The sequence below is a fragment of the Bufo gargarizans genome, unplaced genomic scaffold, assembly GCF_014858855.1.
Source record: "Bufo gargarizans isolate SCDJY-AF-19 unplaced genomic scaffold, ASM1485885v1 original_scaffold_1862_pilon, whole genome shotgun sequence".
NCBI lineage: Eukaryota > Metazoa > Chordata > Amphibia > Anura > Bufonidae > Bufo > Bufo gargarizans.
Window position 1 is genome coordinate 90986 of NW_025334548.1, and position 13977 is coordinate 104962.

The following is a 13977-nucleotide window of genomic DNA, read 5'->3' on the forward strand; positions in this document are numbered from 1 at the left end:
AAGGAATCAGGTTAAGTTGTAGATATTCCTGAGGTTTGGCAGAGACTGTTATCCCCAGATACTTTATTGACTCAGAAATCGTTAACTGCTTATTCCCTTCGCCCCGCAACTCATCTATAGGGAGGAGAACGGTCTTATCCCAGTTGATCTCAAGTCCAGACGGATCAGAAAAAAGACCAACCAGGTCCATTATACGAGGGAGAGTAGTGTCTGTTTGATGAATAAAGACCAAAATATCATCCGCGTAAAGGGATACTCGATCATGCTTCCCCATTATGCCAAAACCGGCCACCTTCGAGTCCTGTCTTATCATGGCCGCTAGTGGTTCAATGTAAATGTTAAATAGATAGGGGGAGAGGGGGCAACCCTGACGGGTGACCCTTCCCAAAATGAAACTTTCTGTCGTCAAATCATTGATCCTAATCCTAGCAGTGGGAGAGTTATACAGTAGCTGAACCATCCCCATAAATCTTGGACCGAAGCCCATTTTTTTCATCACTTCCCAGAGAAAGGTCCACTCCACCCTGTCGAAGGCTTTAGTAGCATCCAGCGACAGGATGGAGCGGGCGCCATGCCCCGGGGACTGAATATTTATAAATAGCCTATGTAGATTATTGTGGGTACCCCTCTTTGGCATGAAGCCATTTTGATCTGGATGTATAATGGTGGTCATGACCCGCGAGAGCCTCCTGGCCAAGATTTTTGATAATAACTTAGCATCGGTGTTTAATAAGGATATTGGTCTGTATAAGCTCAATTCTGCCGGGTCTTTATCCTTTTTTAAAATTAACACAATAAGGGCCTCCATCATAGAGTATGGTAATCGCCTTCCCTGTGTTGCTTGGGAAAAAACCTGCAACACCTGGGGGAGAATCACATCGCTATACTTGCGATAGACCTCGTATGGAAGGCCATCCAATCCTGGCGATGAGTTCTCCGAAATTGACCCGAGGGCCTCCTGCAGCTCGATGAGAGAGAGCCCCTCCTCCAGATATTCTTTTTGAGCTTCATTTAAAGTGGGAAGTGGAATTCTCTCCAGGAACCGCATCGCCAGTTCGGATGACAATCCTGGGGAGGATCTGTATGTCTGAGCAAAGTATTGTGAAAAGGTATTCCCAATTCCCTCTGGATCTGTTATTGTTTCCCCCTTTGCGTTGCGGATCAAAATAATAGGTTTTTTTTTTTTTTCTTGTTGTGAAATTATTCTAGCTAAGAGCTTACCCACACCCGGGCGTCCAGACTCAATAAAATAATTGAGCCCCTTAAAGAATACCCTATGGTTTGCCTTCTCTATTACGTGTTTCCCCAGAGCACAACTAGCCTGCTGCATCTCTTCCCTGTTATGCTCAGTTGGATAACTAGCATATCGCTCTGATGTAAGTGCAGCAATCTTCTCCAGTTCCTGCTCTTTCTTCCTATATGTTCTCTTTGCTGCAGCGATCTCACTTATAAAGACACCTCTCAGATATGCTTTGAAGGCATCCCATACTATGTTGATGTTGGCAGAGGGGAGATTCACCTCCCAAAAGGAGGACATCAGTAGTTTGATCGACTGATGATTATCCATAATAGTGAGCCAGTATGGATTCAACTTAAATCCTATCCCCCTAATATATTTATTCTCCACACTACCAACCTCAACCAGAACGGGTGTGTGGTCCGAGACTGTTCTTACTCCGTATCGCATCTTCCGGATATTGCTCAGGTTGCTCTCATTAGTAAATGCTAAGTCGATCCTAGACATTGCTCTGCCGCCCCTGCTAACACAGGAATATACTCTCTTTCCTCTGCAAAAATGTTCCCATATGTCCACTAATCCCACCTCTAAACAAAATTGAGGCAGCGGAGAATTGAGAAAACTCCTCCCCCTTTCCGCATTTAATGTAAATCTATCTTTATTGGGGTCCATAACCGCATTGAAATCCCCCATCAGGATTAGGCGACATTCTGATCTTTTTTCAAGAAAGAGCATTAGCTGAAGCAGTGGATACATTGAAAATGGCGGAGGTATGTAAAAAAAAGCAAGAATGTAGCTGTGCCCATCCAGCTTACCATGCAAAAAGATAAATCTACCCTGATCGTCTATATGCGATTTTATGAGGGTGAAATCTACGGAGTTATGAATAAGAACCGACACACCCCTAGAGGAGCCACTAAAAGTGGAATGATATGAATGAGACTGCCATCCCGTTGTCAGACGGGGCAGGGTTTCTTTAGTTAGATGGGTTTCAACTATGCAAATGATTGCTGGGAGATATCTTTTTAATGCATCCATGATCGCTTGCCTTTTAACCCTTTCTCCGAGCCCTCTAACATTCCAAGCTACAATCCTAGTGGACATCAATCACAATAAAGGTAAAAGAAAAGGACATAAAAAAAAAAAAAATAAAAAAATAAATAAAAAAAAAAAAATAAATAATAATAAGAAGAAAAAAAAAGAAAAACCCCATTCCTGCAAGGTGGGACCCCTTCCTCCCTCCCACCCCCCCTTCTCTTTTGATCCGCCCGAACTAATCAGCGAACCTCTCACCTACGGCCATTCTCCCCCTGCCTAGCCCTCCCTTCCCTCCATCCCCTCAATTATAATACTGCATATTTTCAGATGCCTATTTGATCCATCCATTCTATCGCTTGCTGTGGAGTCTCGAAGTAGAGAGAAGTCCCATTATGAACTACTCTTAGTTTCGCTGGATACTGTAGGGAATATTTAATCTCCTTAGCCGCCAAGCGTTTCTTTATCTCTATGAAATTTCTTCTTTTTTCCTGAGTCTGTCGCGCATAATGAGGAAAAAAGAGCAGTTTTGTGCTCTGATATTCAATGGGTGTGCATTCTCTTGCTCTTTTTAGAATCATGTCTCTATCGGCGGACAATAACAATTTAATTAAAATTGCACGCGGCGGTCTCCCTGGTATGGGCTTCCCCCCTGGAATTCGGTGAGCTCTTTCTATTTGAAACATAGCAGAAAAATTATCGCTGCCAAAGCTATGCAAAACCAGGTCTTTAAGTTGTTCCTCTAGGTGTCGGCCTTCAACTCCTTCTGGAAAACCGATTATACGGACGTTATTTCGCCTTGACCTATTTTCTAAATCCTCTAACTTGTTTTGGAGTGCTTGATTTTCTGAGGCCAAAAATAGCGTTTTAGATTTTAACATGCCCATGTCGGTTTGCAATGAGACGACAGATTTCTCCACATTGAGGATGCGATCCCGAATCTTTACTAGATCTTCCCTTATCAAAGAGATATCGCTCTGCACTGACCCCAATTGAGTGGACATACCCTGCACTAAGGTGCCGTTATTTTCCACCGCACAAAGGATTTTGTCCAAGACAAGTGAGTCATATTCAGTTCGTATTTGTGCGGGGGGAGATTCCTCGCCTGCCTCCTGGTCTGGATCCTCTAATCCGTCCTCAGAGAGTTCATCATTTTGGAAAGTCTTGGCAGATTTTTTTGTCTTAGCGAGAGGTTTGATTTTAGCTGGATTTTTTTCATTTAGAAAGGGCGATTTCAAAAACTTGTCGATTTTGTTCTCTGGCGTCTTAGTTCCAAGCTTAATAACAGAAGCATCGACTGAACGTCGTTTTGGGGCCATTCTCCACACCTTTTTTTTTTCAACTTTGTTTTTTCCCCTTTATATTATCCTTCTTTCTTTTTCCCCTCTTTTTTTTTTTTTTTTTCTTTTTTATAATCCCTTCGCCCCCCCCCCCCCTTTCCCTAACCTCTCCTTTGCCCTAGCTCCCCTATTGCTTCCAATGTTCCCCTCTCAATAGACACCACAGAAAGAGGAGAAAAAAAGAAAAAAAAGAAACACAAGAAGGGGAAAAAGGCAATAAGCCCCCCCCAAACAAGTTCTCCTTTTTCTTCCCTTTCCTTCCCCTAAACGAGAACTATCCCCTCATTGCACCAATGCAGCAACAGGGTTAACAAAACGATAGATGTAAAATCAGTTAGGACTCAGTTCTCACGTGTCCAGAGCCTTGATCCTGGTATCCACGTAACTGTTGCAGCAGTTCAAAGCCAAAAAAGCAAGGGGTGACAGGAACACAGACGTGGAATAGAAGCAGAGGACCCAGCCAGGCCAGGATTCAGCCGGGGCAGCGGAAGTCCGGTGGCAGACAGTGCAGACAATGCGGCAGAGTATAGAAATCGGGGAAGCGGAGAGAGCGGAGGATCCAGCGGCAGGCAAAGCGAGGTGACAGCAGGCAGACCCAATAGAAGAAACTCCGTCAAGCCAGCAGAGAAGACACAGCCGGGGAGCGTCCACAGCAACCGGCAGCCGCAGCCCAGCGCTTCCAGATAGCGCTCCCGACAGCGTGCAGGAACAAGGCCAGGTTCGTAGCTCAGGGCGTCAGCTGATCGGCATCAGCTGTTCAGCGCAGGTTTTCGGAGCTTGGAGGGAGGTGGGTGGGAGGCCAGCACGAAGGGGAGAGCGAGACGCGACGCACTCACGCCATCTCGCCGTCACACACCCTGCTGTTGAACATTGACTTATAGGATCTTACATCTGGTGGCATCAGGGACAGAGCTTGTTAAGAGCTCATTTGCATCCCTTTCTTCCCAGAATAAAAAAAAAAAAAAAAAACACTTTTGGCTCTTTTTGTAAATATGGCTTCTATGCACAGAGGGGAACTTGAAAGCTGTGGAGCTGATGTGCGCCGAGGGTCTAGGCTCCACCCTCAGTGCACTTAATTGCACTTGGTTGGTTACAACACAGGCAATTGGAGAATTGCGGATGGCACTAAGAGCACTGTGGCATGTCATTTGGAGCCGCATGACTGGCACTGGAGCACAATGGGTGAATGGAGAATTTTGATTGGCACTGGAGGTATTTTGACTAGCACTGGGGTTGGCACTGTTATAGAGGCACTGTGGGGCACAATTTCTGTAGCACCCGTAGCATGCTGCATTCAACAAACATGGTAGGTGTGCTATGGAGCATGTAGTCACTTGTAATACTTACCCAAACTGAAGTGTCTAGGTATTTAAAACTGTATGGCCTCCATAATTGCCGGGCATGACAGCAGCAAATAAAACTGTTGCTCCACCGTTGGGTTGGAGAATAGATCTTGGTGGAGCCTTCCCTCAACATTTGTATTTCTAGGTGCTTGAGAAGGAAGATCCAAAACATGACTGAGAAGCATGGAGAGGCAGAGCATTGTACAGCAGACACCCTTCTCTCAGACAGAATCTGCCTTCACACCCTGCAAGATACATTAAAGATTACCCGTCACCTCTCCTGATATGTCTGTCTTAGCAACTACTTGCATCCCCCTTATAATTATCCGTATGACTCTATGTTGGACCCTTCCTCTTTTTTTCCTGCTAGAACCTGATTAATTAATTGCCAGTAGATTGCAATGATGATCCAACTGGGTGTTACCTGTTGGGGGTGTGTCCCTGCACTATCCAATCTGTGTCAGACTGTGCAGGGACCCCCCCCCCCCCCCCCAACTGGTTACACCCATGTGGAACTGCTAGCGATGCATTCATAACTTCTAGCAGGAATAATAAATGAATGGCACATCACAGAGTCATTAGAATAGATGCTCCAGAATTGTTTTTATATAGAGAATACAAATAGTTATTAAAACAGACATGTCAGGAGAGGGGGCGGCTAAGGCAACATGACATCTTATGGGGCATGCCAATTATAGAGGCATATAGTAACTTAATATAGAAAAAATATGGCCCCATGAGTGCCATATTATAGCTCCATACGGCCGCGCGCATGGTCCCCAATACTGTGAGAGGACGCCCTGCCAAAGCATTTAATACCGTAATACGATGTAAATTACAATTTATTACATTTCATGTTACGTCTCCATTGTACCATTCGCTATAAATTGCTGGTATACACCAGATTTCATGCACTACTTTCTGTCTAAGTATACCTTTGGCCTAGTTCACACTTCAGTGATTTTATCAGTGATTTCCATCAGTGATTGTGACCATCAATCACTGATGGAGAACACTGACGTGTGATTAAGGATACATGCACACGATCGTATGTGTTTTGTGGTCCGCAAATTGCGGATCCGCCCAAAAATACGGATCACATCCGTATGCCATCCTTTTTTTTTTCAGATCCATTGTAACAATGCCTAACGCTGGGTTCACACCTGAGTGTTTTACAGCGCGTTCAAAAGCGCTGTAAAACGCTCAACACATGAAAACCAATGCTTCCCTATGGCCCTGGTTCACACTTGAGCGTTTTACTGAAAAACGCCCTACGCTCAAAAAAGTTCTTGAACTTCTTTGGGGCGTTTTGTCGCGCGTTCCCGTACATAGACTTTCGGGAACGCGCGACAATGGGCGTTCGCTTGTCTCTGTATGCGCGATTGTAAACGCCGGTACAATCGCGCATACAGAGCGCTCCATCGCGAACGATCAGGTGTGAACCCAGGGTAAAATGGACAAGAATAGGACATGCTCTTTTTTTTTTTGCTGTCCGCATTTTTTTCAGACCCATTGAAATGAATGGGTCTGCATCCTATCCGCAAAAAAAACGGAACGGACAGGGAAACAAACAACTTTCGTGTGCATGTAGCCTAAGGCTTTACAGATTTACTACTTTGCTTCAGAGATTGTTGGATGTTTTACCTTGGAAAAACATTGATATTCTGGCCGAATCTTTCATTTTTCATCATATTGCCTTCATTTGTACTAATATTCCAGCACTGAAATGTCCCCAAAGACGTGCGTGAGGCCTAGTGCGGAAAATGTTTATTTTTCATGGCGTTGTATAGCACATTGACCTTTTGCTGTTGGCCTCGTTCACATTTCTGCTTGACGTCTATGTTTCATCTGTGAAGATGTCCGTGAACAATCTGTGTTTGGTCCGTGTGTCCGTTTTTTGCCCTCCATGTGTCAGTCGTATTCCACGGACAATGCTCGGCTAAAAATTAATTTCCAGAGCATCTCCTACCAACTGTCCATAAAAATCATTTACAGAACCCAGAGGCCCTCAATGTTGTGTCAGTGGTTTTTCATAGACCCATAGACTTCGATGGGCCAAAGTGGTGCACATATCCTTCATTTTTCCATTGACCCACAGTCTGTGGAAAACCGCTGATATGTGGACAAACACATTAAAAGTCGAGCGGTTACGTGTGCTGTGCGTGGAGAACACATCTGTGATTCGCTGAAGTGTGAACGAGGCCATGATATGTTGCTGAGGTCAAAGGACAGAAAGAGAAATTGTCCACAGGGATATTTGAGCAACTGGCTAGATTAATCACACTTTGCTAGTACGAGTCGGTTCTGTCTCATGACAGCTGGCGGCACTTTTCAGTATGTTGATGATACTGTACATGCATCCACAGCAGCAAAGTGATTCTTTCCAGCCAATTTCAATACGGCCCATCAGCTTTAAAATTGATTACACATTAAAAAGGTTTTATGTATAGTTCAGTAATACTGCAGAACCCCAGACCAACCTGAACTGATGCTACCATCTGGCCATTTACCTTGTGGTCTTATTGTATTATGTCTACGTATATTTTCTTAACTAAGTCTTATTATATTGCATCTATTTTTCCTCAATTAAATCTTATTATATTGCGTCTATTTTTCTTAACTAAATCTTATTATATTGCATCTATTTTTCTTAATTAAATCTTATTATATTGTGTCTATTTTTTTCTTAGCTACATGAATAGATACTTATTCGGTGACTTATATATTTTTTGCTTTAGGTATTATAGAAGATGGGAAGTCAACTCAGACGTGTGTTACGGTCTCATCCTCCGGCAAAGAAGCCCTGAAGAAAACTAATTCAGGAACACAATGTGGGAAGCCAACAGTCTACTCCACAGGAACGAAGGCACAAAAACAGAAGAGTGTGTGCAGGACTACCGAGGTACAATGCTAGAAGAGTGGCCAGGGTCTGATGTCAGCAGGCTTAAATGAGGGAATGTGCAACGACCTGCGAGGGAAGAGCTGGGAGTGGTAGTTGTGGGACTGATAGGAGTTGAAGTGGTTCACAGTGGCTATCCTCGCTTCAATGCTCCCTGTGAAGTAAAGTAGGGTGCACCCTTTCTTCCCTCCAGGCACAGCCTGGTATTGGGGCTCCTGACTGGGGGTAGGTGGGGTGCCCTTGATGTTAGGTAGATGGGTGCATGGCAGGACTCTCTGGTATTGAAGGCCGAGCAGCGGTGCAGATGTTGGGTGCAAGGCAATAAGGAAGCCAGTGTAAGGTAACAAGTCCAACAAGATTTACTGATTTCTCAGTCTCTCCAAATACACACAATCTTTCCAAGGCTGTATATATATCTTTTTCTCTGTTAAATCCATTCAATTTTCCAAATTGCTCAAATGTGTGCTATTCCTTTCTCATTAACTCTTTCTGCAATTCCTACTCCAGGGTGCAGATCTTAGATCGGCTGGCCAATCTGTCTTCAAAGTATGGTGGGTGCTGGAGGCAATTCTCCCTATCCACAAGCAGCAAAGTCCAAAACCATAAATGTGTCTCAGTGAGTAGGACAGAGAAATTAGAAAAAAGAGCAAACAGCAGGTGGTGCTATACAGATAGATTTCAGTGAATAAATCAGTAGCTGTAATACATTTTTAATTATATGCAAATACAAAAGCATTCAGATCCAGGGGCTAGTTTGAGAACTGTAAAATATTGTTCGTGGGACAACCCCTTAACTGCTTCCCGACCGCCTAATGCAGGGATGCGTCCTGGCGGCGGTCGATTCATTCCTCCTTGACGCGCCGGTGCGTCATCTCGCAAGACGCGAGATTACACTCACAGCCGGCCAGCGCATGCGCATTGCTGGCCGGCAAAAGTTAAAGGAGCGTTTCGTCACCAGCCTGCCAGCCAATGATCATCGCTGGCAGGCTGGCGATTTTCAAAAAAACAAATCAGAAGCCAGTTAACACTTTATATTTATAAATATGAGGTGTTAAATGGCTTCTCTGCTCCTCTGCTGGTCCTTTTCGTCGGTTGGTCTCAGCAGAGGAGCACAGTTCATAGTAAGTAGCCAAACACTTCACTTAGCCCTAGATCACCCCCCAGCACCCCAATTAACCCCTTGATCACCCCTTGATCGCCCCTGTCAATCATCTAGTGAAAGGGAAAAGAGTAATAGGTGTAAACTGTCACTTTTTTTTTCACTGGTATTGACTGTAAGGTTTTAGGACAGTTTAGGCCCCTTGGTTAGGTAGTTAGCGATCGTTTAGCGCCCAGCCCACCGCACCGCAGTCACTGATTCGCTGATTAGCGTATCGCTAATTAGCATTTGTACTTTAATAGTATCTGTAAGGCTAGTTTCACACTAGCGTTCGGCTGTCCGCTCATGAGCTCCGTTTGAAGGGGCTCACGAGCGGACCCGAACGCTTCCGTCCAGCCCTGATGCAGTCTGAATGGATGCGTATCCGCTCAGACTGCATCAGTCTGGCGGCGTTCAGCCTCCGCTCCGCTCAGCAGGCGGACACCTGAACGCTGCTTGCAGCGTTCGGGTGTCCGCCTGGCCGTGCGGATCCGTCCAGACTTACAATGTAAGTCAATGGGGACGGATCCGTTTGAAGATGCCACAATATGGCTCAATCTTCAAACGGATCCGTCCCCCATTGACTCTCAATGTAAAAGTCTGGACGAATCCGCTCAGGCTAATTTCACACTTAGCTTTTTTTTGCCAATATAATGCAGACGGATCCGTTCTGAACGGATCCGATCGAACGCTAGTGTGAAAGTAGCCTAAGTGATCAAAACTGATCACAGTCAGATCTATAATAGTATTAGTGTCACCTTAGTTCACCCTCAGTGAAAATCAGTTTTGATATTTTTTATCAATCGCAGCGGCCTCCGGTACTTCGCTAGCCACCCATTTGTAAGACAGGCTTGCTTTTTTTCTTGGGTAGTCTCAGGGAATACCCCCTACATTTAGTTGACCAAATGGCAAACAAGGGGTATTCTTCTGAAGAGGCCTACAGGCTTCTGACCCAGTCGGATGAGGAATGGGAACCCTCATCTGACGAATCCAGCGGGTCAGAATATGAACCTGTAGAAAGCAGTGGCAGTCTGACCCAAAGTTCGGACGAGGAGGTTGAGGTCCCTGATAGCACCAGGCATACCCGGCCCGTGTTGCTAGACCACAGGTTGCGCAGGGTCCGCTTCAAGGGCAGCAGAGTGGGACTGGCGCTGTCGGATTACGTGGTGAGGCATACACCAGCAGCGCAGCCCTCCCTGGACCAAGTACCAGCACTGCCGTACAACATGGTGAAGTGGCGAGCACCAGAAGGGCAGTTGAAGCTGGTACGGTGGCACGTGCAGTAGTTACCCCGTCACACAGACAGGCCTGTAGACCCCCTAGAGTCCCTGAGGTGCTGGCAAACCCTGATTGGCATTCCCCAACACCATTAGTTCCCCCTTTCACCGCCCAGTCTGGAGTTCGGGTTGAGACAGCTCAGATCGGTTCGGCCCTGGGATTTTTTGAGCTGTTCTTGACTGCGGAGCTCTTGGACTTAGTCGTGGCAGAAACATATCGGTATGCCACTCAATTTATAGCCGCCAACCCGGGAAGCTTTTATGCCCAGTCTTTCCAGTAGAAACCCGTCCAAGTTTCCGAAATTACAATTTTTCTGGTCCTTCTCCTCCACATGGGTCTAACCAAAAAGCATGAATTGCGGTCATATTGGTCCACAAACCCAATTCATCACATGCCCATGTTCTCTGCTGCTATGTCCAGGACACGATTTGAGACCATCCTGCGTTTCCTGCACTTTAGTGATAACAGCACCTCCCGTCCCAGAGGCCACCCAGCTTTTGACCGGCTCCACAAAATTCGGCCCCTCATAGACCACTTCAACACCAAATTTGCAGATTTGTATACTCCTGGGCAAAACATCTGCGTAGACGAGTCCCTTATACATTTTACCGGGCGCCTTGGCTTCAAACAATACATCCCAAGCAAGCGTGCTCGGTATGGGGTCAAATTGTATAAGCTCTGTGAAAGGGCCACAGGCTATACACACAAATTTTGGATCTATGAGGGTAAAGATCAGACCCTGAAGCCGGTCGGTTGCCCTGACTACCTGGGGAGCAGTGGGAAGACAGTCTGGGACTTGGTGTCACCCTTATTTGGCAAGGGGTACCATCTTTATGTGGACAATTTTTACACAAGTGTGCCCCTCTTCAGGCATTTGTTCCTAGAACAGATTGGCTACTGTGGCACCGCGCGACCTAGTCGCCGGGGCTTCCCCCAATGGCTCGTTACCACCCGTCTTGCAAGGGGGGAGAGGGCTGTCTTGTGTAACTAAGAACTGCTCGCGGTGAAATGGAGAGACAAGCGTGACGTTTACATGCTCTCCTCCATTCACGCAGACACGACAATACAAATAGAACGGGCAACCAGTGTCATTGAATAGCCCTTCTCAGTCCACGACTATAACCTTCACATGGGAGGGGTGGACTTCAATGACCAGATGTTGGCTCCTTATTTAGTTTCCCGACGCACCAGACGCTGGTATAAGAAGGTGTCTGTGTATTTGATTCAATTGGCTGCATATAATAGTTTTGTTCTCTACAGTAAGGCTGGGAGAACAGGATCCTTCCTCAAATTTCAGGAAGAGATCATCGAGAACCTCCTGTATCCAGGAGGTTCCGTGGCCCCATCCACCAGTGTAGTGAGCCGTCTACACGAGCGACATTTCCCCAATGTCGTTTCTGGTACCTCAACCCAACCGTCACCCCGAAAAAGATGTTGTGTCTGTAGCAGGAGTGGAATAAGGCGTGACACCTGCTATTTCTGTCCTGACTGCCCTGACCACCCTGCCCTATGCTTAGGAGAGTGTTTCCGAAAGTTCCACACAGAGGTACACTTAGCATAGGGATTGCATCTCACAGGACAGGCACACAGGGCTATTAGGGCCCTTTTACTCACAGCTGCTGCAAACCTCTCCTTTCACCTGGGACAAAGTGCATAATGTACTTCGCCACATCTTTGGGCGATTTGCGCTTTGCACATTGTCCCATGGGGAAGGAGAGGTTTGTCCTATAAAGGTAAAAAATATAAAAAATCACCGGTAAGCAAAAAAGTTAACGTTCTGTTCAAAACGTTTAATAAAGTTTATATGTTCTGTTCAAATGTTATTATAAAGTTAATAAATTTATTGCGTTGCGACCTGGTTTTTTTATTTTTTGTTTAGTTTTTTTTACCTTCCAGGTGGACCAACCGATCGACTAGCTGCAGCACTAATGTGCATTCTGACAGAAGCATTGCGCTACTGTCAGATTACACAAAAGTCGGTGTATGCGGCGCTGCAAGACGAGATTTCTCCTCTGCAGTAAAAGATACGTTTGCCGAGGCATATGAGCTGAGGGGGCGGCGGTGTTCATATGCTTTGGCAAACACTTTGTATATAAAAAAAAATTAAAAAAAATCCCGGCAATGATTTATTCATCCACATCGATTGATGCGAATGGAGAAATCGGGTTTGCCAGGGCATACAAGCTAAGTGGGTATGGATGTTGGGCGGAACTCCTATGTCCTGGCAGATGCCTTTCCCCTCCTTTTTTTTTGGGCAGAGATTTTTTCATCCACATTGATTGATGAAATATGTGCCATTCATTTTTTCTTTCAGCCCAGAGGCTGAACGGAAAAAAAAAAATCTCATTACCTGTATGCTCAATATAAGGAGAATAGCAGAAACTCCTAATGCTGGCCATACATGTAATGATTGCGGAGACCCCACAAATGACCCCATTTTGGAAAGAAGACACCCCAAGGTATTTGCTGAGGGGCTTATTGAGTCCATGAAAGATTGACATTTTTGTCCCAAGTTAGCGGAAAGGGAGACTTTGTGAGAAAAAACTAAAAATAAATCAATTTCCGCTAACTTGTGCCCAAAAAAAAATTCTATGAACTCGCCATTCCCCTCATTGAATATCTTGGGGTGTCTTCTTTCCAAAATGGGGTCACATGTGGGGTATTTATACTGCCCTTGCATTTTAGGGGCCCTAAAGCATGAGAAGAAGTCTGGGATCCAAATGTCTAAAAATGCCCTCCTAAAAAGAAATTTGGGCCCCTTTGCACATCTAGGCTGCAAAAAAGTGTCACACATGTGGTATCGCCGTACTCAGGAGAGGTTATGAAATGTGTTTTGGGGTGTCTTTTTACATCTACCCATGCTGGATGAGATAAATATCTTGGTCAAATGCCAACTTTGTATAAAAAAATTGGAAAAGTTGTCTTTGCCGAGATATTTCTCTCACCCAGCATGGGTATATGTAAAAAGAAACCCCAAAACACATTGCCCTACTTCTTCTGAGTACGGCGATACCAGATGTGTGACACTTTTTTGCAGCCTAGGTGGGCAAATGGGCCCACATTCCAAAGAGCACCTTTTGGATTTCACAGGGCATTTTTTACAGATTTTGATTTCAAACTACTTCTCATGCATTAAGGCCCCTAAAATGCCAGGGCAGTAAAACTACCCCACAAGTGACCCCATTTTGGAAAAAAGACACCCCAACATGGCGAGTTCCTAGGATTTTTTGTCACAAGTTAGCGGAAAATTATGATTTTTTAAATTTTTTCTTACAAAGTCTTATATTCCACTAACTTGCAGCAAAAAATAAAAACTTCCATGAACTCACTATGCCCATCATGAAATACCTTAGGGTGTCTTCTTTCCAAAATGGGGTCACTTGTGGGGTAGTTATACTGCCCTGGCATTTTAGGGGCCCAAATGTGTGCGAAGTAGTTTGAAATCAAAATCTGTAAAAAATGGCCTGTGAAATCCAAAAGGTGCTCTTTGGAATGTGGGCCCCTTTGCCCACCTAGGCTGCAAAAAAGTGTCACACATGTGGTATCTCTGTACTCAGGAGAAGTTGGGGCATGTGTTTTGGGGTGTCATTTTACATATACCCATGCTGGGTGAGATAAATATCTCGGCAAAAGACAACTTTTCCCATTTTTTTTATACAAAGTTGGCATTTGACCAAGATATTTCTCTCACCCAGCATGGGTATATG

The 13977-nt window shown here is 45.1% G+C and overlaps 1 protein-coding gene across 1 annotated transcript in view; it reads left to right on the forward strand.

Moving 5' to 3' along the window:
- Positions 1-13977, forward strand: part of LOC122923746 (brain and acute leukemia cytoplasmic protein-like) — a 118690-nt gene that overhangs the window by 72091 nt on the left and 32622 nt on the right. Inside the window, exon 2 of the mRNA XM_044274597.1 lies at positions 7694-7857. Coding sequence (XP_044130532.1) covers positions 7694-7857 — 164 coding nt within the window. The remainder of the gene's footprint in view (positions 1-7693; positions 7858-13977) is intronic.